Here is a 26,465-nt window from a genome sequence, read left to right as displayed (position 1 = left end):
GTCTGCACAATCACGATGTTATGGAGAGAGAGAGAGAGAGAGAGAGAGAGAGAGAGAGAGAGAGAGAGAGAGAGAGAGAGAGAGAGAGAGAGAGGGAATAGAGGAAAGGTATAGGGCAGACAGAAAGAGGAGAGGTAGGGCAGGCAGACAGAGGATAGACAGTGGCCTTGTGGTGGAGAGTCCACTCTGAAGTGGTTTCAGACTAGTCAAGGTGTAGCTGCAGTATAATAATGGAACCTATGACCCGCGCCACAGGCAGATTATGTAAACCAGCATAAACTACGTGAGGGGATTATTACTCATCTACAGCCACTGCAGTCTGTAGCACACAGGGGATCTCTGCAGTCTGTAGCACACTCCACTCCACTGACACATGCCTTCTCTACTTGAACGACCACATCAAACAAGAGGTGGACGCGGGCAAATACTGCGGCATGGTCATGCTGGACCTACAAAAGGCCTTCGACACTGTCAATCACACCATTCTGATTGACAAGCTAAAAGCAATTGGTTTTGATAGTTTATCAGTGAGCTGGATACAATCCTACCTGGAGGGGAGGGAACAGATGGTGGAAGTAAACGGTACCCTATCCCCCCCCCTCACAGTGAGCTGTGGTGTTCCACAAGGAAGCATACTAGGACCGCTACTATTCCTAATTTATGCAAATGACATGTCGTCAGCTTGTGACTGCAACTTGTTCCTGTTTGCGGACGACTCAGCCCTGCTGGTCTCTGACAAGAACAAGTTACAGGTTGAAAAAGCCCTCAGCTCGGAACTAGGCAAAATCTGCATATGGCTCGCCGACAACAAACTATCATTACACATGGGCAAAACAGAGTCCATTCTCTTCGGTTCAAATAACAAACTCAGCAAGACTGACGACTTCTCGGTTACAGTGGGTGACAATATTGTCACAAGGAAAGATGAAATTACCTACCTGGGTTCCATCCTAGAGGCTAATCTTTCCTGTGACAAAATGGCATCAATGTAATAAAAAAAGTCAACCAACGAACGCGATTCTTGTACCGGATCTCCTCTCTGGTAAACAAGAATACCCTGAAGACTCTAGCAGGAGCACTCATTCAAGGGTACTACGACTATGCTTGCACCTCATGGTACCAAAGCACCTCAAAGGCACTAAAAAACAAATTACAAACATCTCAAAACAAGCTAGTCAGACTACTACTTGACCTGACTCCTAGAACCCACCTCACCCCTGCCCACTTTGACAACCTAGGATGGCTTAGAGTAGACGACAGAGTACAGCAACTTGCAATGGGCCTGGTCTACAAGATACACTACGCGACCAAGGTACCCATGTACATGTCAAAATACTTCCCAAAGGTCAGTGAATACCACGATCACAACACCAGAGGGAGCTCCACAAATCATGTAAAACCCAGATTCGGCTCAAACAAGGGACTAAACACGTTTCGCAATTATGCCACATCAATGTGGAACGCCCTGCCTAAAGCTGTAAAGGAATGTGAATCACTACCCACCTTCAAAAACACTCTCAAAAAACACCTACGTGAGACTGCAATTCGAAACTGGCCCCTACAAATGTCCTAACCTAGTTGTACAGTAAATGACCAAGTAAGGCTTTGTCAACATTCCAATGTACAGTGTAAAATGTGTGTGTGTCCCCTACCCAACCCCCCCCCCCCCCCCCCCCCCCCCCCCCACCTCCAATGTACAGCCCTCACCCAACCCACCCAACCCCACCCCACCAACCTCCTCCAATGTACAGTTTCTACGCCAAATGTATATACACTCCTTTTCTGGACACTTTTGTATCACAAACAGTACTGTATTTGCAAATCTGATATGTCATAAATGTATAGATGTAGCAGTACTGTCTATCTGTATGTCATGTATGTCATATATGTTATGATGAATTGAAAATGGGGGACCCTGGTGGAAACAAGACGAAAGTCTTTCTCTGGTCTGCATCCCCTTAACAATTGTATGTATTGAGATGTACTGTACTGTACCCATTCTGCAATCTGTTAATAAACTTTTCAATCAATCAATCAATCAAACACAGGGGATCTCTGCAGTCTGTAGCACACAGGGGATCTCTCAGTCTGTAACACAGGGGATCTCTGCAGTCTGTAGCACACAGGGGATCTCTGCAGTCTGTAACACACAGGGGATCTCTCAGTCTGTAGCACACAGGGGATCTCTGCAGTCTGTAGCACACAGGGGATCTCTGCAGTCTGTAACACACAGGGGATCTCTCAGTCTGTAGCACACAGGGGATCTCTCAGTCTGTAACACACAGGGGATCTCTCTCAGTCTGTAACACACAGGGGATCTCTGCAGTCTGTAACACACAGAGGATCTCTGCAGTCTGTAACACACAGAGGATCTCTCAGTCTGTAACACACAGGGGATCTCTCAGTCTGTAACACACAGGGGATCTCTCAGTCTGTAGCACACAGGGGATCTCTCAGTCTGTAACACACAGGGGATCTCTCAGTCTGTAACACACAGGGGATCTCTCAGTCTGTAGCACACAGGGGATCTCTCAGTCTGTAACACACAGGGGATCTCTCAGTCTGTAGCACACAGGGGATCTCTCAGTCTGTAACACACAGGGGATCTCTCAGTCTGTAACACACAGGGGATCTCTCAGTCTGTAACACACAGGGGATCTCTCAGTCTGTAACACACAGGGGATCTCTGCAGTCTGTAGCACACAGGGGATCTCTGCAGTCTGTAACACACAGTGGATCTCTACACAGGGGATCTCTGCAGTCTGTAGCACACAGGGGATCTCTGCAGTCTGTAGCACACAGAGGATCTCTGCAGTCTGTAGCACACAGGGGATCTCTCAGTCTGTAGCACACAGGGGATCTCTCAGTCTGTAACACAGGGGATCTCTCAGTCTGTAACACACAGGGGATCTCTCAGTCTGTAACACACAGAGGATCTCTGCAGTCTGTAACACACAGGGGATCTCTCAGTCTGTAACACACAGGGGATCTCTCAGTCTGTAACACACAGGGGATCTCTCAGTCTGTAACACACAGGGGATCTCTCAGTCTGTAACACACAGGGGATCTCTCAGTCTGTAGCACACAGGGGATCTCTGCAGTCTGTAGCACACAGGGGATCTCTCAGTCTGTAACACACAGAGGATCTCTCAGTCTGTAACACACAGGGGATCTCTCAGTCTGTAACACACAGAGGATCTCTCAGTCTGTAACACACAGAGGATCTCTCAGTCTGTAACACAGAGGGGATCTCTCAGTCTGTAGCACACAGGGGATCTCTCAGTCTGTAACACACAGGGGATCTCTCAGTCTGTAACACAGGGGATCTCTCAGTCTGTAACACACAGGGGATCTCTCAGTCTGTAACACACAGGGGATCTCTGCAGTCTGTAGCACACAGGGGATCTCTCAGTCTGTAGCACACAGGGGATCTCTCAGTCTGTAGCACACAGGGGATCTCTGCAGTCTGTAGCACACAGGGGATCTCTCAGTCTGTAACACAGGGGATCTCTCAGTCTGTAACACAGGGGATCTCTGCAGTCTGTAGCACACAGGGGATCTCTCAGTCTGTAACACAGGGGATCTCTGCAGTCTGTAGCACACAGAGGATCTCTCAGTCTGTAGCACACAGGGGATCTCTCAGTCTGTAACACACAGGGGATCTCTGCAGTCTGTAGCACACAGAGGATCTCTCAGTCTGTAACACAGAGGATCTCTGCAGTCTGTAGCACACAGGGGATCTCTCAGTCTGTAACACACAGGGGATCTCTGCAGTCTGTAGCACACAGGGGATCTCTCAGTCTGTAGCACACAGGGGATCTCTGCAGTCTGTAGCACACAGGGGATCTCTCAGTCTGTGGCACACAGGGGATCTCTCAGTCTGTAACACACAGGGGATCTCTCAGTCTGTAGCACACAGGGGATCTCTGCAGTCTGTAGCACACAGGGGATCTCTGCAGTCTGTAACACACAGGGGATCTCTCAGTCTGTAACACACAGGGGATCTCTGCAGTCTGTAGCACACAGGGGATCTCTCAGTCTGTAGCACACAGGGGATCTCTCAGTCTGTAACACACAGGGGATCTCTCAGTCTGTAGCACACAGGGGATCTCTCAGTCTGTAACACACAGGGGATCTCTCAGTCTGTAGCACACAGGGGATCTCTCAGTCTGTAACACACAGGGGATCTCTCAGTCTGTAGCACACAGGGGATCTCTCAGTCTGTAGCACACAGGGGATCTCTGCAGCAGAGCAGCGCTTCTCAACACGTTCTGCTTCCCGACCCCTAACATGGAGGCCTCTGTGGTGCTTAAAGCCCCGGCGAGGACAGTGTAGCGCCTCTCCTTCTCAGATCACAAACGGCGGGCGGTGATAGGGTTTGCGACCCCGACGTAAATAACCAATCATAGACAGCGTTGTGTTTTAGTAGACTTTAAATGTGCATTATTTCACAAGGGAAAAGCATCTGTATCAAAGATTATGAATAGAATGTATTAATAATTAACAATTAGAATGTATTTGTGTTTTGTCTCGAGACCCCCTTGTGGGTTCTTCCGTCTAGGGCTGCTCGATTGTGGCAAACGATTCTTTTGATTGATTGAAATCCGGATTATTAAACGCGATTACTCATTGATTTGAGAACATCAATATGACGACGACTCTGCTTGACCTTTATTCTCGACCAAAGGCTGCCTTTCTGTCCTCTTATACGAGTTACCGAAGAAGACGTTTCTAAATGAACGCGCCGTGGCTCCTCCCTCCTCCCTCTCGACACGAGCTGAAATGACCGATTAGGAGCGCACCGCTGTGAAGGAAGGGTGTGCGCTGCGTTTACAACACAAGATAAAATGAGAGCAACACGGGGCGGCTACGTGGCGTAGTGGGCAAGGCGCTCGCCACGAATGCGGAGACGCTGGGCTCGCCTGTTCGAGCCCAGCGCTCCACATTGCTTTCAGTTTAGCTGGTCGTCCGTACTAATACACATTGGCCGTATTAGGGGGTGGGAAACTGATGGGTGGGGATCGGGCGTTGTGGACAGCGACTCCTACAGGTCGGTTGGTGCGCCTGCGCAGTAGAATCAGGAAGTGTCGGGGGCAGCGTGAGCCTCCCACGCGTTACTCCTCGCCACTGAGAGATCGAGCTGCGCAGGTGAAAAGATGCGACTGCTGTTACCTCAAGTACCGGAGGGGACTTGTGCTATGTATGACTTAGTCCACATTGCAGCCGGCTTGTGGGAGGCAAGAAACAGCGTTCGTGACAGGGGAGGGTTGAATTGGATGATACGAAATTGGGATGGGAGAAAATATAGAAAAATGGGAGAAAAAGTGGATAAAAAAAATAATAATGAGAGCAACACATCACACGGCACAATAATGGTTTTATCCCGATTATCTCGGTTTTCGTGATCGTGGGAATACAAAATGGTAATTGAATTTGAAACTGGATGAATCGCCCAGCCCTGGTTCTGGCCCCCAGGCAGAACGACGGCCATGGAGCCTCACAGCCGTCGTCTCTTCCTGGCCCAAAGACGGACACATGCGTTGGATGATGATTAGCCTACATTTGGCTTCGGGGCAGTGTGGGCAGTGAATAACCAGGAGATTCTGTCATCCGTTATGTCAGCTGTGTCTGACCCCGGTCCCGCTTGGTGTTAGATTCCACTAAACTGACAAAAGGTTATGTGACAGTATCAATATTTAGGCTATGAGAGTATTGATTCGGAACAGACTTGTTGTGGGACCTGAAATATGAAGCCAGTCATTTGAGCGGGTTAGATATCGTCCAATGTTCCAATCCAGCATGGTTGTGTGATGTTAGACTTTTAGTTTTTCCAACACAGGCTTTATAGACAAACAGCAACACCCATCAACCTTAGCAGATGGTTATTATCACACCCATAGGTGTAATACGGTAAAGACGTTGTGGATAAAGGTTCGGTTTTTAGTTTTTCCAACAAGGGCTTTGTTTACTTTATATATATATATATATATATATATGGTAAGGATAAATATACAGTATATATACAGCTATTGTACATGCTATCATGCAGAGCTGTATGGGTTATATACAGGTGTATATAGCATACAACGACGGCCTAGAGGCAGGCAACATGAATGACCACAAGGTGGCGCGATACAACGTAAGGAGGACAGTGTCAGAGGCCAAGCGACGCTACAGGGATAAAATTGAACTCCAGTTTGAACAAGCTGACTCTAGAGCTATGTGGCAGGGGCTCAAAACGATGACAGACTACAAAGGCGCCTCCCTCAAACTGAACAGTGACATCTCCTTAGCAAATGACCTCAATACCTTCTATGCGAGGTTTGATGCTGGTAATAACAACACCAGCTCACAAGCCTCGGCAATGGGGGGGGGGGGGGTCGGCTGCTGATGGAGGCGCAGTGTTCAGGGTAACAGAGCATGAGGTGAGGCGGACCTTTAAAAAAGTGAATATCAGGAAGGCAGCAGGTCCAGACGGCATCCCCGGCCGCGTCCTAAAAGTCTGTGCCGACCAACTGGCCCCAGTATTCACTGACATATTTAACCTGTCCTTAGAACAGGCTGTCATCCCCACCTGCCTGAAGAAGTCCACTATTATCCCTGTACCCAAAAAATCCAAGCCTGCTTGCCTCAACGACTACCGCCCTGTAGCTCTCACCTCCATAGCCATGAAGTGCTTTGAGAAGCTAGTAAAGGGCTACATCTGCTCCTCCCTCCCCATCAACATGGACCCCCTGCAATTTGCATACCGCCCCAACAGGTCCACGGAGGACGCCATATCCCATGTGCTGCACACAGCAGCATCACACCTGGACAAGAGGCAGGGGAACTATGTGAGAATGCTATTCATCGACTACAGCTCGGCATTCAATACCATAGTCCCCTCCATACTCATAGCCAAGCTCAGGGACCTGGGCTTGGGCTATGACCTCTGCCAGTGGGTCTTGGACTTCCTGACTGGCAGACCCCAGGTGGTGAGAGCAGGCAACTGCACCTCCTCATCCATCACCCTCAACATAGGGGCCCCCCAGGGCTGTGTTCTGAGTCCCCTCCTCTACTCCCTGTACACACACGACTGTGTGGCTCAGCGGAGTAGCAATACAATCGTCAAATTTGCTGACGACACAGTGGTGGTGGGCCTGATCTCTGCCAACGACGAGAGGGCCTACCTGGAAGAGGTCAAGGTCCTGGCGGGATGGTGCCAGGAAAACAGCCTCTCCCTGAACGTCAGCAAAACAAAGGAGATGATTGTGGACTTCAGGAGGTCGGGGGTCAAGGACTACAGCCCCCTCAGCATCGACGGGGCACCGGTTGAGAGAGTCAACAGCTTTAAGTACCTCGGAGCCTACATATCCGAGGACTTGACATGGACCACACACATTAACAGTGTTGTGAAGAAGGCACGACAACGCCTCTACTTCCTCAGGCGCCTAAGGAAGTTCCAAGTCAGCCAGAAGATCCTTAAGAACTTCTACTCATGTACAATAGAGAGCATCTTGACCGGCAACATCACCTCCTGGTTTGGGAATAGCACTGCACAAGACCAAAGCAGACTACAAAGAGTGACACGTTCAGCCGAACGCACAATTGGAGGGGGGCTCCCCACCCTCCAGAACATTTACTACAAGCGTTGCAAGGGCAAGGCTAAGAGAATCATTAAAGACTCCAGTCACCCGAACAACTGCCTCTTTGAACTGCTGCGGTCAGGCAAGCGATACAGGAGTCTCAAGGCGAGCACAGAAAGACTCAGAAGAAGCTTCTATCCCCAGGCCATCAGGCTGCTAAACGAACAATGAATGAACACTACACAACAACAACCACCAAACGCACATAGCACACACATCCACACGCACACACTCACTTTAAACAAACACACTGTAGCACCCACTCCACACACTTATAGCACACACCCACTTTAAACAAACACACTGTAGCACCCACTCCCCACACTTTATATTTATGGATGAAGGATTGCACTACAACTCGTACACCTTACTGTAAATTGTACCTAAAATTGTACCTCATCCCATTTCTGCTTTGCACTAGATAGTACTGTACATTAGTACACTGCATAGTATTGTGTATTGTATATTATATGGTAACTCAGAACATTGTACATATGTCTATACCGAACACTGTGACCTCATTTTCTTCTTCTAAATTACATGCTATATTATGTTATTATGTTATTTGATACTATCTTGTCTAGCACAGTCTCTGGAGCGTAACAGTAAGAAGCATTTTGTATGAAAGTATTCTGTACTTCTGTATGACAACTATTAAAGAACTTGAACTTGAGAACTTGAACTTGTATAAGTAGGTATTGTGGCAAACGTCGCCATTTGCCACTGAGAGAAAGAGGTCGAGGAGCAGGAATCTGGCTCTGCGTCATCCGCAGCACGGGGAATCCCGGAAGTGACAGCGAGTGGGGCACTCGCACCGCGTCACTCGTTGTGTCAAGAAATCCCAGGCTGGCGAGACAATGCTGTCGCGTCACGCCTCAACGCGAGCTGGCCGGGATACGGCGAGAGAGGGAAGACAGAGCGCCCGATTGGTGCGTGGAGCAGGGAACGGGAGCGTTGTTACTGTTAACTACAGTGTCCTTATTTCCCCGTTCCACGCACAGTGTCCGTGCGGACAGTGTGTTGTTGACACACACATCTCACGTGCAGACACATAGACCCACACAGTACATAAACACTAGGGTAGAGAGAGAGTTAGTTGACACACATCTCACGTGCAGACACATAGACCCACACAGTACATAAACACTAGGGTAGAGAGAGAGTTAGTTGATGTGGTGTTGGAGGTGGTGTTGTGTTGTTCGAGAGAAGGAGATTAGAGTATTCAGAGTGTTTGTGACAGAGTGAGTGGCGGAGAGAAGGAGAGAGGAGAACGGAGGAGGATGGTGTGTACTGTATCATCGACCTGCACCGGCTACGAATCTCCCTTGTGTACCGACCCGGGACTGTCTGACGAAACCTGAGTATTGATTATCCCTTTTTCTGGCAACAAACCCCCTTTGTGTATCGACCCCCCGGACTGTCCGACCATGCTTATTGCTTGTCGAGTGCTTATGGTGAGTGGGGTATTCGGAAGCGCAGTCTGCTGGTGTATAATACGTTTTGTTGTTATTTGGAGATTAAATAAAGGAAACAAAAGAGACCCGTTTGTGTGGAAATTGCAGATCCTTGTGGGTTTTTGGACTGTGGCGAGCCTGTTCGTTACAGTATATAGAAGGATTATATGCAGGTATATTCAGACAGATATTGATATATATATGTAACAGGGCTGATATCGTCACAGTTTTGCGTTGTGTTAAACTTCGATGCCCCGAGGGAGTACCGCTACTTACCACAGTCACTTCACAACACTTGAAGTCCATCGTGACTGTGCCTCGCGGTACCATCTGTTACACTCACCCCCCCTAAACTCACTCCACCCAAGGCATCCGGGTCTCACGGCACAAATGTAACGGAGCTGATACCGTCACCTTTTTGCGTTGTCTTAAACTTCGATGCCCCGAGGGAGTTTCGAACCCGGGGGGAATAGTGAAGTGTGGTGCGGTGTGGTGTGGTGTAAGTAGGAGAACGCTAAATCAACTGTGGTGGATAACCTGGTGAGAGGAGATGGAGAAGAGAACAGAATGTTAACCAGAGACACGTTTATAGACAGGCAGCTCTCAATGCCCAGGTGAGTCTAATTGGGCTGACGAGCCACCCACTCTGCCATGCTCCCTAGAGAGGCAGCAGACTAACCACCCACTCTGCCATGCTCCCTAGAGAGACAGCAGAATCACCACCCACTCTGCCATGCTCCCTAGAGAGGCAGCAGACTAACCACCCACTCTGCCATGCTCCCTAGAGAGGCAGCAGACTCACCACCCACTCTGCCATGCTCCCTAGAGAGACAGCAGACTCACCACCCACTCTGCCATGCTCCCTAGAGAGACAGCAGACTCATCACCCACTCTGCCATGCTCCCTAGAGAGACAGAATACTCACCACCCACTCTGCCATGCTCCCTAGAGAGACAGAATACTCACCACCCACTCTGCCATGCTCCCTAGAGAGACAGAATACTCACCACCCACTCTGCCATGCTCCCTAGAGAGACAGCAGGCTCACCACCCACTCTGCCATGCTCCCTAGAGAGGCAGAATACTCACCACCCACTCTGCCATGCTCCCTAGAGAGGCAGCAGACTCACCACCCACTCTGCCATGCTCCCTAGAGAGACAGAATACTCACCACCCACTCTGCCATGCTCCCTAGAGAGACAGAATACTCACCACCCACTCTGCCATGCTCCCTAGAGAGGCAGCAGACTCACCACCCACTCTGCCATGCTCCCTAGAGAGACAGAATACTCACCACCCACTCTGCCATGCTCCCTAGAGAGACAGAATACTCACCACCCACTCTGCCATGCTCCCTAGAGAGACAGAATACTCACCACCCACTCTGCCATGCTCCCTAGAGAGACAGAATACTCACCACCCACTCTGCCATGCTCCCTAGAGAGGCAGCAGACTAACCACCCACTCTGCCATGCTCCCTAGAGAGGCAGCAGACTAACCACCCACTCTGCCATGCTCCCTAGAGAGGCAGCAGACTCACCACCCACTCTGCCATGCTCCCTAGAGAGACAGCAGACTAACCACCCACTCTGCCATGCTCCCTAGAGAGACAGCAGACTCACCACCCACTCTGCCATGCTCCCTAGAGAGACAGCAGACTCACCACCCACTCTGCCATGCTCCCTAGAGAGGCAGCAGACTCACCACCCACTCTGCCATGCTCCCTAGAGAGACAGCAGACTCACCACCCACTCTGCCATGCTCCCTAGAGAGGCAGCAGACTCACCACCCACTCTGCCATGCTCCCTAGAGAGGCAGCAGACTCACCACCCACTCTGCCATGCTCCCTAGAGAGACAGCAGACTCACCACCCACTCTGCCATGCTCCCTAGAGAGGCAGCAGACTCACCACCCACTCTGCCATGCTCCCTAGAGAGGCAGCAGACTCACCACCCACTCTGCCATGCTCCCTAGAGAGACAGCAGACTCACCACCCACTCTGCCATGCTCCCTAGAGAGGCAGCAGACTCACCACCCACTCTGCCATGCTCCCTAGAGAGGCAGCAGACTCACCAATAAGTAGGCAGAGTGGGGGCCGTCACAATATCAATGTCTAGTTATGCAGACTGATCCCAACATCCTGGTCCTTAGTGAATCCTGGCTAAACAAAAGTATTAATGACTCAGATGTAGCTTTAATGGGCTACAACCTTTATAGAGTGGACAGAGTTAGAAAAAGAGGAGGGGTGGCTATCTTTGTTAAATCATCTCTCTGTGTCTGTTCTGAATGTGTGATGGATCACGGTTTATGTGGGCTTTTATTTTAGTTTATTCTAGTGTGCTTTGGATGTATTTAGGGTTTTCTCTGGTGAGCTGTCAATCACCAGACACCAGTTGATTGCCATGCGGCATGGCAGGTGTGTGGGCTTGATTGCCACCTGATTGGTGTCAGGTGTGCAGTGCCTTTAATAAGTAGGCTTGGTTGACTGTGTTCGGATGCTTGTCCATTTCATGTTTTCCCTCAATAGTAGAGGAGCGTCCCAAGCTCATGATTCTAGGGTTTTCTCCGTCTCTAGTGCTGTTGGCTTCTGTGTTGTTTCAACTGCTAGGCAGTGGTGGTTACTTTCGGTTTTTCCCCCCAGTTATTTCATACTGGTGTTTTGTGTTTCCTATAGCTTTTATCTTTATTTATTTTATTCCTGTGTTTTCCCCCACCCCCTCTCATCACTCTGCGATTCCAGTGGTTACCCCTCTGGGGTAACTTTAAAATTCCCCTTTTTGTATGTGTCTGTGTGTGTGTCCTACACCCCTCCCCCCAACCCTGACAGAAGGCCGCTGAATCCCTCATACACGCCTTCATCTCCTCCCGCCTCGATTACTGCAACTCCCTCCTCACTGGCATCACCTCCCGCTCCCTCCATAAACATCAGATGGTCCAAAATTCAGCTGCCCGCCTCCTCAGAAACACCCGGTCCCGTGACCACATCACTCCTGTCCTCCACTCTCTCCACTGGCTCCCGATTAAGGAACGCATAAACTTCAAACTACTACTCCTCACCTTCAAAGCCCTCCATAGCCATCTGACTACCATAACACTTTCAGCGCCAGCCGTTTTATCCATCCTTGTAGTCAATGGGCCATGCTTTAAAAGATAGGGATTTTCACTGTACGTCGCAGTGTTTGCAGGGCTATATCTATATTCTATATTATAGCTATGGAGACAATACTATTTGCTCATTTGACAGTAACTATCCCTCGTCCAACATGTAAAAAAGAATAAATCTTTTCATGTATACGTTCGCGTGTTATCCCGTGGTGATATTGTATAGTTTCAGAGTGATCCTGGCTAATTCCTGGAAACTGCGTTATGGAGTGATATGTGAATTTTGCTAAAGCCGTTCGCGTTGCTCGTCTGGACACGTTACTATTTCCAAATCAATAGGTATTATATTTCATCATGAATGTATCAAAGGGTAATTTTTTGATGCTCTGATCATCAGCACCTGCATTTTTCTTTTAATACTACATACGTTGATCGTTGCGATCGATCAACCGATTGATTGATTGATTGATTGATCCAATCATTGTTGGATCAAAGTAGGTTTGATGTCATAATATGTATATAATATAGTCCTTACCTTTACTAGGAGGTATCCCAAAAAGAATATTCCAATTGTCTGATCGCGATTTCCAGTTTTGAGGTCCCTGACATGAACTGGCACAAAATATGCATGGTGTGTGCTGAACGCGTTTCAAAGTGCTCGGGTGAAGCGATTCACTTGGCTTTGTATAAATTCTCCGCCCGGACCATATACGATGTAACACACAGTGTGAAATAAGGTTTCAAACGGTAGGCGATACTGCCACCTAGCAGGATTCGGTCGGTATTGCACTCTCTGCGTCTCAGAATGAGTCCCAATGATACACCGAGGTCCGTGAGACTGCATAGAATAAAACAAACGAATAAAAGAGAAAAACGATTTTTTTACTTGAACTTGAGGACTGCATACTTTTTTTTTGCCAAAACAACATACTTCATACTTATAGCACATGCATGGGCCTGGGCCCTGTTTCTTGTACCTGGATAACTGAGTTAGCCGAATAACTTTAACTGGATAACTGGGTTAGCCGGACTTTCCGGTTTCATGTACGTGGATTTTCCAAATCACCATGACAACATATCCAAAAGTTTGAGCCTGGTCGAAAGCAGAGTTCAAGTTCAACTTAGCCTGAACCATCGCCACGCCCCCGCAAAGAAGTGACAGCCCGTTTCCTGAAACTATTCCCACAGTCTACGATCTGCATTATACCATTCTGAATTACGTTCTTGTGCTCCATTCTTCCAGAGGGGGCTTTTGAAATGTAAAATAGACCCAAAATGCTGATACTAAATTCACTTTGTCCTAAATAATGCACGTTATATATACCGTGGCGACGGTGGCGCTCGCTCGTGCGATGTACACATTATGTGGTTATTTCAATTGTAACTGGGATTAAGATGTCTGATGAGATGCGCTGTTTGACGGATTTGAGAAATTGAATGAGCCGTTGACGTCACATTAATGAATGAGGATAAAGAGATAAACTTCATTCATAACAAAGGATATTCTAAACACGGGTCTCTCGTTCATTAATGTATAAACAATGAATTTATCCCATCTGGCACAGTGGTCCAGCGGTAGTGCTCAAGCCTGCCAACCCAGCGACCCGGGTTCAAAACCTGGTCTTTCCAATATGATTTTTTTGAATATAATATTAATGATTATACGCCAAAGTAGCCTGGTTTTAAGTTAAAATATTATAAATCTACATGCATTGAGGATGTCATTCTTTATATAGCTCTCAACGTGCACCAAATTGAATTATTCCTATATTGCAAAAAGAAGGAGACGACTAGGGTCTTGAACCCCGGTCGTCTGTGTGAAAGTCAAAAGAACAACCCGTTAGACCACATTGGAGATAAGTTAAAGATTGACTATACATCAATCAATGGGTAAGAGAGCCGTATCGTAATTCTGTATAACAGTTAACTAATTATTTTTGCTAGCAAGATCTCATTTGATTATTCAATCCAGCAGGCAAGTTTAAAGAAATATAATCTGATTGATTGAGGTAATGAGGGACTTAAAATTAGCCTATAGATAACGCATTTAACTTGTCGGCGAGGCGATTGAGCCGTACTGCAATATGTTAATAAAGTTTTAAATCAATTAATCAATCAATGCCGCTAGAGAATCAGGATTTCTGCGATCGACACCTGCTGTCTTCTCAGCTGAGGCGGGCGCGCGCACTGATCCTGAGAATCAAGTCTGGCTTGAGTTAACGAGACTGAATCCACCTTCTTGGAACAGGAAAATCCCGGCTTCAAACATCGGGTTAACTGAAGCTGGATAATGACATCTTGATCGACTTAGTTGAACCACGTACAAGAAACAGGGCCCTGGTCTCTTTTGAAAGATGACATTCTGAAGTTTCTGATTCCAGAATTTTTTTTCACTTTTAGTGCTAAAGTAATAGAGCATAGGTCTGAACTTGAGTTGTAAAAAAACTTGTTACTCAAGTTTTTCTGTAGTAGTTAGTAGTCCAGAGGTAGTATTTCCCCAGAAGGTGGTGAAAGATCCATTCAGAAATGAGTGATTAGGAGTGATTTTCGTAAACTGTGTACAAAGAAAAACTCATAGACTTCAATTCATTCGGCTGTTTTGCTCTTCCTGTTTTCATGTTTCTTCATGTTTTTTTTATTTTTTATTTAGATCCCCATGTGGGGTATCATTGGAAAGCCACACTCATTGGTTACAACAATCCACAATAATTTTCGAGATCGGATCTAGATTGACGGAACTACTGCCGGTTGCAAAAAATCCGAAAAACTTCCCATATGAGGGACGTTGCAGCTTAAGAGGTTTTAAAACACATCTATTCAGCCTGGCCTTCTAGATCCCCTGGACAGATTATCCGCTTAGTTTTAATGTGATTTTAATGTATATTATGTTTTAAATAGTTTGATATGGTTTTGAGTATAGAACCTTTAATTTGATGTAAATTGTTCAGCACTTTGTCAACTGCTGTTGTTTAAAATGTGCTATATAAATAAAACTGACGTGACTTGACCTACTCTTATTGATTTGTTATTCTCTAACAAAGTTGACAAAATGATAACACTTTGAAGTAAAGACAGAGTAACACCCTGGTTCTCAAACGAGTTGTCAACGCTGTTTAAAGAAAGGAACGAGTCCTGGACTGATTTTCAGGACTCGTGAATCGACTTGGACCTGAGCACTGATGACTCGGACTTGGACTTGGACTTGAGCATTGACTGCATTCAGACTCGGAAGGTGCAGACGAGGACTCAGACTGGTTAATTGATAAATCCAGTTATTTATTTATTTTGTAATAGGCCCTAATCATTTGGCATAATATATTGATGGCTAGTGTCACAATGTAAATAAACGCCCTGAAATGGTGACCGCTGTGTCATTTATGTTTAATGTAGACTTTCTTTTATTGGAATGTGTAGAAGACTTTACATACCTCGGAAGCCTCATAAGCAGTGAAAGTGGAACGCAAAAAGACATCAAGACGCGTCTCAACAAAGCAAGAGGTGCTTTCAGCCAACTTCGCAACATCTGGAAGTCTAAACAATATAGCCTTAAAACCAAACTCAGGCTCTACAACAGCAATGTTAAGTCTGTCCTGCTATATGGATCTGAGTGCTGGAGAGTAACAAAACAGGATATGAGAAAGGTTGACGTCTTCCACAATAGCTGCTTACGTAGGATCTGCAACATCTTTTGGCCAAATAGAATCTCAAATGAGGAACTTTATAAGAAGACAGGCAGCTTGCATATGTCCCTTGAGATAAGGAGACTAAGATGGCTCGGTCATGTATTGAGGATGCCCAATGAAAGGTTACCCAAAGTTGCCTTGAGATGGACCCCAGTTGGGAAGAGAAAGAGGGGTAGACCAAAGAACACCTGGCGAAGGACAGTGATGATGGAGCTGAAGGAGATGGGTCTTTCCTGGGACGAAGCGTGTGATCTGTGATCAGAACAAAATGTGTCTTGTCTTTAACAGGCACTTCACAGAGGCCGGTCTTTTATTTGATAGAAACCATACAGGGCCCCCTCTTGTTGATGCTGTTACTGATTGTTCACAACCCGTGGTCTCTCATTTCTCCTTTCAGCCTTTTCCACATGTCGATGTACTTGGTGCCTTGCAATGTATAGATAGAGATAGATAGATAGATAGATAGATAGATAGATAGATAGATAGATAGATAGATAGATAGATAGATAGATAGATAGATAGATAGATAGATAGATAGATAGATAGATAGATAGATAGATAGATAGATAGATAGATAGATAGATAGATAGATAGATAGATAGATAGATAGATAGATAGATAGATAGATAGATAGATAGATACTTTATTAATCCCCTTCTCAGTTTCAGTTTATTTTTTAAAAAGGACAGTACACATTGATAAACATTTCTGTAAATTTGTCAGTTTTAGCCCAGCTGGCTAATTCGCAACTGTAGTCCTTTTGGCAAGATGTTATGAGACCGACAATATACCTAGAACAGAAACATTAACAGTGCAACACAGTATACAGACATTGACAGTTCTCATTCAGTTGTTTCACGTTATGTCTGCATCACGAATAAAAAATAAGCACATGATCAAATTCAATTAAAACATCTATCAATATCAATAAGAGCGTGATGAGATAAAAGCAGGTGTATAAACAAGTGTGTAAAAACATGTGTGTAAAAACAGGTGTAAAAACAGGTGTGAAAACATGTGTGTGGGGAACAGGGAACAGGTCAGAGGTCAAGGTCCCCCGCACTATATTGCGCTGTTGTACAGTCTGATGGCAGTGGGGACAAAGGACCTCCTATGGCGCTCAGTCCGCGAGTGCAGGGAGATTAGCCGTCCGCTGCGACTGCTGCTCTGCCCCACCAGGGGGCGGTGGAGAGGGTGGTTGGTATTGTCCATGATGGCCAGCAGCTTGCTCTGAGTGCGGCTCTCCACCACGGTCCCCAGTGGGTCCAGTCTCCTCCCCACCACTGAGCCAGCCTTTTTCACCAGCTTATCCAGCCGCCTGGCATCCCTGGCCATGGTGTTACCCCCCCAGCAGACAGCGGCATAGAGGAGCACACTTGCCACCACTGCCTGATATAAACATGTACAACATTTTCCCACACACATTAAGACCTGAGCCTCCTAAGGAAACAGCCGGCTCTGTCCTTTCTTGTAGAGCGCTTCCGCGTTTGCAGCCCAGGCCAGCTTATCGTCCAGGTGCACACCTAAATATTTGTATGTCTGCACCGTCGCAATGTTGTTTCCCCGTATGCTGACTGGTTGCAGAGGTGGTTTCGACCTGCGGAAGTCCAGTATCATCTCCTGGGTCTTGTTGCGTTCAGGAGAAGGCCGTTCCGTTCGCTCCAGTCACTGAAGGCTCCCACTCTCCCTCCTGTCCCTTCCTCACACACGCCACAATCACTGTGTCGTCCGAGTATTTTTGGACGTGGCAAGACTCCGAGGTTGTAAGTGAAGTCTGCCGTGTAGAGGGTGAACAGGAACGGAGCGAGAACAGTCCCCTGTGGAGCCTCAGTGCTGCTGACCACCATCTCCGAGACACAGTTGCCCATTCTGACAAACTGTGGTCGGTCTGTCAGGCAGTCAGTTATCCAGGCCTTGTAGGGGTCCGCCCCCATCCTTTCTAGCTTCTCCTTGAGTAGAAGAGGCTGTATGGTATTAAAGGCACTTACTCCTAACTGTTCCTATTAGAAAGGATTTTTTTCTGCTGCTGCTGCCCCAGTTATTACTAAACAGTAGGGCTGACCCCTATTAATCGATTAGTCGACTAATCGGTCGAAAGGAGCCGTAGTCGACTGGCCAACCTCTTAGTCGAATATAAGAAAATATATATATAATTTTTTGTATCATTCTTTCCAAAAGAAAAGAGGCCTAGAAGCGTGGCTAACGCTAATGGTACGCATACCAGAGGCTAACTGCCTACGAAAACAGGCACAGAGGCACTGAAAGAGGATTTCACCCATCTAATGAACACACTAGACTAGACAAATTTCAAGATGTATCCATCAGTGGACCAATTGCATGCTTTTGCAGAGGACAAGAAGCCTTCAGTCGACTCCTTCAGACATTAATCACCCCCCACAGCCCAAATGGAATGATAAAAAAGTTAAAATTAAAAATTAAAAATTAAAAGTTTAAAAATATTATACTTTTTTTTTCTTTTCTTTTTTTTTGTCGACCAATAGTCGACTAACGGCCAATTTTGGCCAATCCTAGTCGACCATCCAAATCCTTAGTCGGGGACAGCCCTACTAAACATTAACTAAACTAAACTAACAGTTATAAACTAAACATACATAATGTCTCCATTGCTTCGAGAGTTTTCCTCTAGTTTGGAAATCTGCCAGAGTGATTCCCCTGCGCAAAGGAGGTGATAGGGATAATTTTTGCATTTATGATGAAGTACATATATCCACTGTAAGTGGTTCTAACATTGAGAGAGTCACTGTGTATAAATATCTGGCTTACCGAGGCGGCACGGTGGTGTAGTGGTTAACACTTGTCGCCTCACAGCTAGAAGGTTGTGGGTTGGATTCCCGCTTGGGGACCAGGTTGCCGTGTTGCCAGGTATCCAGGTGGGGTATCTCCCGGGCCTTTCTGTGTGGAGTTTGCATGTTCTCCCCGTGCTCGCAAGGGTCCCCTCCCGATAGGATAAACCCAATGGAAAAACATGCACAATAGATCACTAACGCTGTCAAGTCCCTGACGAAGACAGACAGGATTGGATTTGTCCCCGGAGTGTGGTGTACGCTGCAGCCCTTGTCTGCTCCCGGCTGCCCTTGGGGGGGAAGGACGACGGGATGGGAGGTGCAGAGAACATTTCATCAGCGACTCAGTGCATGTGTGTGTGTGTGTGTTCCTGTGGGTCGCCCATCACATGCGTGTCTGTGTGTTAATCTGATGACAAATAATGACTTATACTTATACTTGATGAGACATATTTATTTAAGTTCCATGTGAATATTCTTGCTTCCAAGCTGCGACAGAAAATTGTCTTGCACGGGATCCAGCTTTCCCGTGATTAGTAGAAAGGTGCAACTATCATTGGTATTTGTATATCTTTAAAAACCCTTATAGGTAAGCTTCCCCCTTACATCGCAACACTGTTAGAATGGAATCTTGGAACCTATTTTAGACGTTTAGAAATAACTGGCTGGTTCTGACTCTGACATTTGAGGCTCTTCCTTCTCTTGTTGATTAAAAAAATATAATCTCTGACCATTGTATGTCGACTTATAACTATCAAGATTCTTAACTGATTTTATTGTTTATTCTAATCTTATTTTGTTGAGCCTATGCTATATGTGTATGAATTTGCTGATAACTGTTGGGCGAATTCACAAAGAATGGATTGCGCTCGCTAATAGCACCCTCAACTGCGTGTGATTTGCCTTAAGGACCTATTCACTAAAGACATTGTGCAAATTATATACTAGCGCAAACACGCCCATACGGTGTGAAATTTGCTGCTGATATCTGTTGGCTTGCAGAGTGCAATTTGCACCTGATATGGTAAAATAGTATAAATACTGCCCATGCAACAGTAGTGGAGGTATTATGCGGTATGGTGCGCGAAAGTTACCATATAGCTCAGCGTAGGAAGGTCGACTATGGCAGGAGATTTATTTTGCGAAGAAATTAGTTCGAGCAGACCTGTCCATGGTGCTGAATCTTTCGGCCAAAGTTAGGCACTGTGTGCCAGTGAAAGAAATGTCAGTTTTAGGAATATTTTTAGAGTGAGAAATTAAGTTATATTTAATGTTTAGTTAAGAGAATAGAACCTGCATTCTCATTGACCGTGTTTCCAGCGTTTACTCCTCATGGACCTGACGAAACATTATAAATGAAAAGGGTTCTATTCCCTTTATTGTGATTATTACCTAACCCAATGGATCACCCGGAGACGCAGGCCACTAATCTGCTTAGTTACCACCAATTATCTGAAGACGCAAATAGCGTCACTTTAACTGCATGTGGCAATTAGTGCCGATCTTTGTAAATTGGAGTGTTTTTTGCATAGAAAGGGGCACATATTCCGCCATATTACCTCATTTAAATACCGGCAAAACCTCATTGTCTCACAAGTTGAAATAAAGGTTTGAAATTAAATTAAATATAGATTGAGCATATGATGAAGCAATTTATATGATCAAATTGTGTTTTTCATTAAACCCCTTGGATCAGATTATCTCAACATCGCTTAGTCTGTGTGTGGCCCCAGTCTTTGTAGAGTAAACTCACACATTTTTTAGTTGCATGGTCTTTACCACAGGCTATAGAGTAGACAGTCAACTTGTCTAGCCAACATGTAGTGATCATTCTATTGCCAAATTACAGTTGAAGGTAGAATGTGTAATGGCGTCAAACAGCACAAAGGAGCCCTGCTTGATGTCACGCTTTGTTTAAACTTTTTGTTCTGGTCTGATGTGTGGGTTGGAGTCGAGCGGGTATAGGAGAGGGGTTGCTATTGCAGGTTCAGGCTCTGCCAAGAGAGGTCTGGAGAAATTCACAGTATAATAATTTATTAAACTGCAACCCACAAAACAAAAAATTTTAACTAGTAAATGCAATACCAAGTGGGGCATTTTTGCCTAGAGCTCGCAGTTTTGACAGTATTACAGATAATACCTTTAACATGCGCTTCACCAAGGGCAGCTTTTTCGGGAGGTATGTAATTATTTTCACCACCATGAGGAGCTCGCTTCACCGTTTAAAAGCATTGGACTCACGTGAGACTTACGTTAGACTCATCTAAAAGCATTGGACTCATGTTAGACTTACGTTAGACTCATTTAAAAGCATTGGGACCCATGTTAGACTTACGTTAGACTCATCTAAAAGCATTGGACTCATGTTAGACTTACGTTAGACTCATTTAAAAGCATTGGACCCATGTTAGACTTATGTTAGACTCATCTAAAAGCATTGGACCCATGTTAGAATTACATTAGACTCATTTAAAAGCATTTGACCCCATGTTAGACTTACGTTAGACTCATCTAAAAGCATTGGGGACTCAGGTTAGACTTGACTGTATCCTTCAAAAATAAATGATTCCCCCACAATCTATTTTTAACCCCTTCCCCTCAGGCAGGCAGAGATGATGCATCTTCAGTGCTATACAGCTTAAATGATAAAGTACAATATATAGGCTATCTGCGGCTGTAAGATGGATCGCGCCTGGTGGGAGGGAACCCTGTGAGCAGCGGCCTGAGCGTCGAGACTCACTGAATGGATGGCCTCTGCCTCTGCCGCGCTATTTCCAGCTGGGGAGGCGTCCCGGGTGCGTAACTGCATTAGGTAACGCGGAGCTCCCAGTGGGGATTTTGACTTCCCCAACGACGAGGCAACGTCCGATCCATCACTTGTCCGACTCGATTCGACTCTATCCCTGGATATTAATAGAAAACTCATCGGCGTGTTTGCATTATTCAACGTGTGCGGGGGGGGCGGGGGGGGGGGGGGGGGGTCTGGCTGACAGGCGTGCTTTCAGTGTGGTTGAGTTACCAGTTACCCCCCTCCCCTTCCTGACACGCCCCCCATTTAATTTGCATACTATACGAAATATCACATCATTATGGCCGACACAGTTCTGTCAGCCGCATAATAAGTGATGGCTGCGCGCCTCGTACGTCCTTAGTGACACTCGGTTCATTCGTTGTTACTAAACTATTATTTAGAGTGGCTCTAGCTATTTTGCAACACAGAGATCTTCCCATACTATGCATAATAACAATTCATATTCCTCTCCTGGCATCCCTATGATAAGTATTTTAAATAGCAATAAACAGGCCCACGTTTGCCTAAATCACCGTCTTGGGATATTATTCCGCTTTGCAATGCAGATGTGATTGAGCTCAATGGTGGCGATTTGGACGAGCGGTGCGCTGTTAGCGCTGACCCACATTTGACTTGGATTCCATTTGACATGATTATGCACACTCTCCAGTATCACTGATATCCTCTGCCTCTTAGAGAATCTATTTAGCAATAATACTGGCAGAGATACTTAGGGAAATGTGTTTATCTAAGCCCCCTCGCAAAAGATGGAAAAGCGTTCACAGACGAGAGGAGATTTGTATCTGCGAGAGCTATAATTTCATGTGACGACGTCTCCTAAATTAAAGTGATTATAATCTGGGCGATATGGTCAAAATATGATATCACAGTGTGATTTCACATTTTATATTTTGTAATTGTCATGGTGCTTTTTCATTCAAAGGGGTATATTTTAGTAAAATCTTTATCCCAAAATCTACTTTTTAGATTAACCTCAGGCGCCCCCAAAATTGGCCATTTTAGTTTTCGTTTTTGAGGACTGCATACTTTTTTTGCAAAACACTATACTTTATACTTATAGGACATGAGCCTGATCTCTTTTGAAAGATGATATTGTGAAGTTTCTGATACATAGAGTAACATAGGTTTTCTGTAGTACAGAAGTAGTATTTCCCCAGAAATTCTCATGGCTGAAACGACACCCTGGGTCCATAGCCTGAAATGTATGTCCAAATCTCATAAAAATCCGTTCAGAAATGAGTGATTAGGAGCGACTTTGATAAACTGTGTAGCATTCCCTGGTTTCTATTTCCTCATAGACTTCAATTCATTCTGAGGTTTTTCTCTTCCTGTTGTCGCTTGTGACTTTTCACCTAGATGCCTGATTCATACATCCCCAGTTGGGATATCATTGGAAAGCCACACTCATTGGCTACAACCCTGTCCAATACTTTTCGAGATTGCCAAATGATTGACGGAACTACAGTAGAGCCCCAAGAGTCTGGAGTGGTATTTGCGCAATACGGTGTACTTTGCGCAAGCCTCAAATATCGGCGTGTAACTCGAGAACCGCTGAACGGATTTTGTCACCTGAAAGGGCTATCGACAGGCAACAAATGGGGCTTTAATTTGATATATAAGTCGCTTTGGATAAAAGCGTTCAGCTAAATGACTAAATGTAAATGTAAATGTAAGACGGTCTCTGTCTCATCGTCCTCTAAAGCCAGTCTCTTCTTGTCTCATCGTCCTCTAAAGCCAGTCTCTTCTTGTCTCATCGTCCTCTAAAGCCAGTGTCTTGTCTCATCGTCCTCTAAAGCCAGTGTCTTGTCTCATCGTCCTCTAAAGCCAGTGTCTTGTCTCATCGTCCTCTAAAGCCAGTCTCTTCTTGTCTCATCGTCCTCTAAAGCCAGTGTCTTGTCTCATCGTCCTCTAAAGCCAGTGTCTTGTCTCATCGTCCTCTAAAGCCAGTCTCTTCTTGTCTCTTTTTCCCCCGAAGGCGTGTTCCTGTTCTGCTGGACGCCCTTCTTCGTGGTCCACACGCTGAGGGCCCGCTGCTCCTCCTGCGACATCCCGCCCAGCCTGATGAGCGTGGTGACGTGGCTGGGCTACATGAACAGCGCCCTCAACCCCGTCATCTACACCGTCTTCAACACAGAGTTCAGGAACTACTTCAAGAAGTTCATCCACAACTGCTTCATCACCTAAGACTCGCCCCCCCCCCCCCCCCCCCCCCCCCCCCGCCGGAGGCTCGCCGAGCGACAAGGCGTTACGGAAAACGGACAAAAGAAAGAAGAAAAGCACAACAAGAGACGCTATATGACATCGAAACAGTGCATTTTTTTTTTTTTTTTTTTTTCAGCTTTATTGGACAGACATGACCGACAGAGGAGAGGGAGAACGGGAGAAGATGTGGGGGGGAGGACATGCGGCAAATCCGTCCGGGAGCGGGAGGCGAACCCGGGTCGACCGCGTATGCGGTGCGCCACTCGGGGGCGCCCCCAGTGCATTTGCTTTATGCTCAGGCTGTATATCATATCGTACTATTAGCGTGATATGCAGCCTAGGCGTAATAAACCTCCTCTTTTTGGAGTTTTGTTTTTTCTACAATCAATCTTTGTCATTGTTGTTGATTCATGCTTGTGATTGTATTTCTATCGTGACAGTAATGTTTGTTTTTGGGTCTCCTGCCCAGGAGTTCAAAACTTTTAATCCCCATTTTGATCTGATCAGATTTTTAAATCCCCTTTTTTGTGATCCAGGATCAGACAACAGATTTTGTCCCGGTATTTCAAAGTAATCCAGGATAGGATCACCCTGATCCAGATTCAGACTTTTCAAGATGACTAGATCCTGAATATCAGTGCTTTAATCCTACTGATCTCCATCTAGTGGATATGAAAAAAGGAAGACAAGGACCACATTGCAGAGACATCTATAATGTCTAATTATATTGTTAAATACATAAAGGACATAAAATCGTAATGGAATTGTAATTAAAAAAAAAATACTCCCACTAGGGTAACAACAGAAAAACATTCAATCAAAGGCAGCTGATCATCCAGGCGTGCTTTGAGGAGATATTTGAAGATTAGAAGATATTTTTTCTTTAATCTAAATTACATTTGTGATTGACAATATTTGTTGTGGTACTTTTATGAGCATAAACATTTATGAACATTTATGTCATCAGCATTTGGTTGAAAACAAAATAGGCCACCACAAATGTGACAAATTTTTTTTAAATAAAGTTTATTTGTCACGAAGGCTAGAATTGTGTATTATTTCAGTTAACAAACTTTGCCATCTTATTTATATTGAAACAATTTTTTTTTATAAATTGTATAGTACATTTTGCTCTGGTAATCCACTCGAAATCCACCCCTCTGCCTCTGGTGGGATCAAGATAATCAAACTGATCCCAAACCTGTGTTTGAACTACCCGTTTTGAAGATTTGATCCAGATTAAAGCTTGGATTTGATTTCCTGATCTGATCGGATATAAAAGTGATCCTAATCCTGTTTTTTGGTTTTCAACTACCCAAAATCCAAATCTGATCCAATCAGATAGGGATAAAACATTTTGAACTCCAGGGCCCATTATATGCCGTTTCCATGTTTTATTTGGAAAAAGTTGTCATTATTAAGATTCTCTCCCACTGCAAGCAATGCTCAGAAGTACCAGCGAGGCATTCATATCAGAGGTTAGAGGTTGTTTATTTTATACACGGTGGCCGCTGAAGTCAGAATTAATCTTTTCAGAATAAACCCTTTTGCACTAAAACGAGGACTGCTCTCCATTGATTGATTGATTGATTGCGTGATTGAAAATGTTATCAACAGATTGCAGAATGAGTACAATACAGTACGGCTCATGCTTGCAGATTTTAAGTTGAGTGGGAGCTTGTTCCAGACTCCAGAGTGTCGGTGCTTGATTGATTGATTGATTGAAAACTTTATTAACAGATTGCTGAATGGGTACAATACAGTACAGCTCAATACACACAATTGTTAAGGGGATGCAGACCAGAGAAAGACTTTCGTCTTGTTTACATCAGGGTCCCCTATTTTCAATTCATAATGACATTTATGACATACACGACATACAGATATACAGGTTGGACATTTACAGGGGCCAGTTTCGAATTGCAGCCTCCCGTAGGTGCTCTTTGAGGGCTGTTTTGAATGTGGGTAGGGATTCGCATTATTTTAAAGCTGTGGGTAGGGCGTTCCACATTGTTGTGGCATAATTGCGAAACGTGTTTAGTCCCTTGTTTGAGCCGAATCTGGGTTGAACATGATTTGTGGAACTCCCTCTGGTGTTGTGGCGTGTATCCATCGTGCTTGCAACCCGACATTGTGTAAGTTAGATTCTAGAACAGATGTAAAGCTGACGTTCTAGAACAGATGTAAAAGGGGACGTTCTGAAGTTTGGACACCTAGTCCCATTTTCTACTTCAAGTGTTGTTTTATTTGTCACGTATAGTAAGTACAGGTACATTACAGTGAAATGCTTGGTATTGTATGAGCCCCCTGAGAGTGTGCTCCATACAGTAAAAAAGTTAAAAGAATAAAGTCCAAACACTATACAAAATATACAATATACAAACTAAAGTACAACCTAAAGTACAAAATTAAGTACAAAAAACTAAAAAATGCTAAATGCTAAAATGATGTTGTTGTTGAAGGGTAGACTCCTTTCTCAGCACAATCACAGCTGTGCTTCCTACTGGCTTCCCAACTGCCCCTCAGTTAGCCACAGAACGAATCTAAAGTTAATGGGATCTACAGTATATAAAAAAAAAACACACACACAAACTTGTTGTGGAGTACGGTTTCAGTGTTTATTTCAGGGCTTGTAGAGACTGCAGCATGGCCCAAATACTTTAGTTGTGTGGTTAACTACCACAACCCGTTAACTAATGTACAGCAACAACATCATTGGTAAGTAGGAAATAGGGCTAGGGGTAAAAAATGTGGAATTTACCCTTTAATAAACAATTCAGCCG

At 45.4% G+C, this 26,465-nt stretch overlaps 1 protein-coding gene across 1 annotated transcript in view; it reads left to right on the top strand.

Annotated features, from left to right (window-relative positions):
• Nucleotides 1–23,664, top strand: part of LOC311244846 (D(4) dopamine receptor-like) — a gene marked incomplete at its 3' end in the record, with an annotated part of 44,961 nt that extends 21,297 nt beyond the window's left edge. Inside the window, 1 exon segment of the mRNA XM_084334528.1 lies at nucleotides 23,456–23,664. Within this exon segment, the coding sequence (XP_084190654.1) occupies nucleotides 23,456–23,664 (209 nt within the window).
• Nucleotides 23,665–26,465: the final 2,801 nt, after the last annotated feature.

Source organism: Notolepis coatsorum (genome assembly GCF_963971535.1).
Source record: "Notolepis coatsorum genome assembly, chromosome: 18".
In the NCBI taxonomy this organism is placed as follows: Eukaryota; Metazoa; Chordata; class Actinopteri; order Aulopiformes; family Paralepididae; genus Notolepis; species Notolepis coatsorum.
Note: the sequence above shows the minus strand (reverse complement) of the source record. Positions and strands in the feature narration are given on the sequence as shown.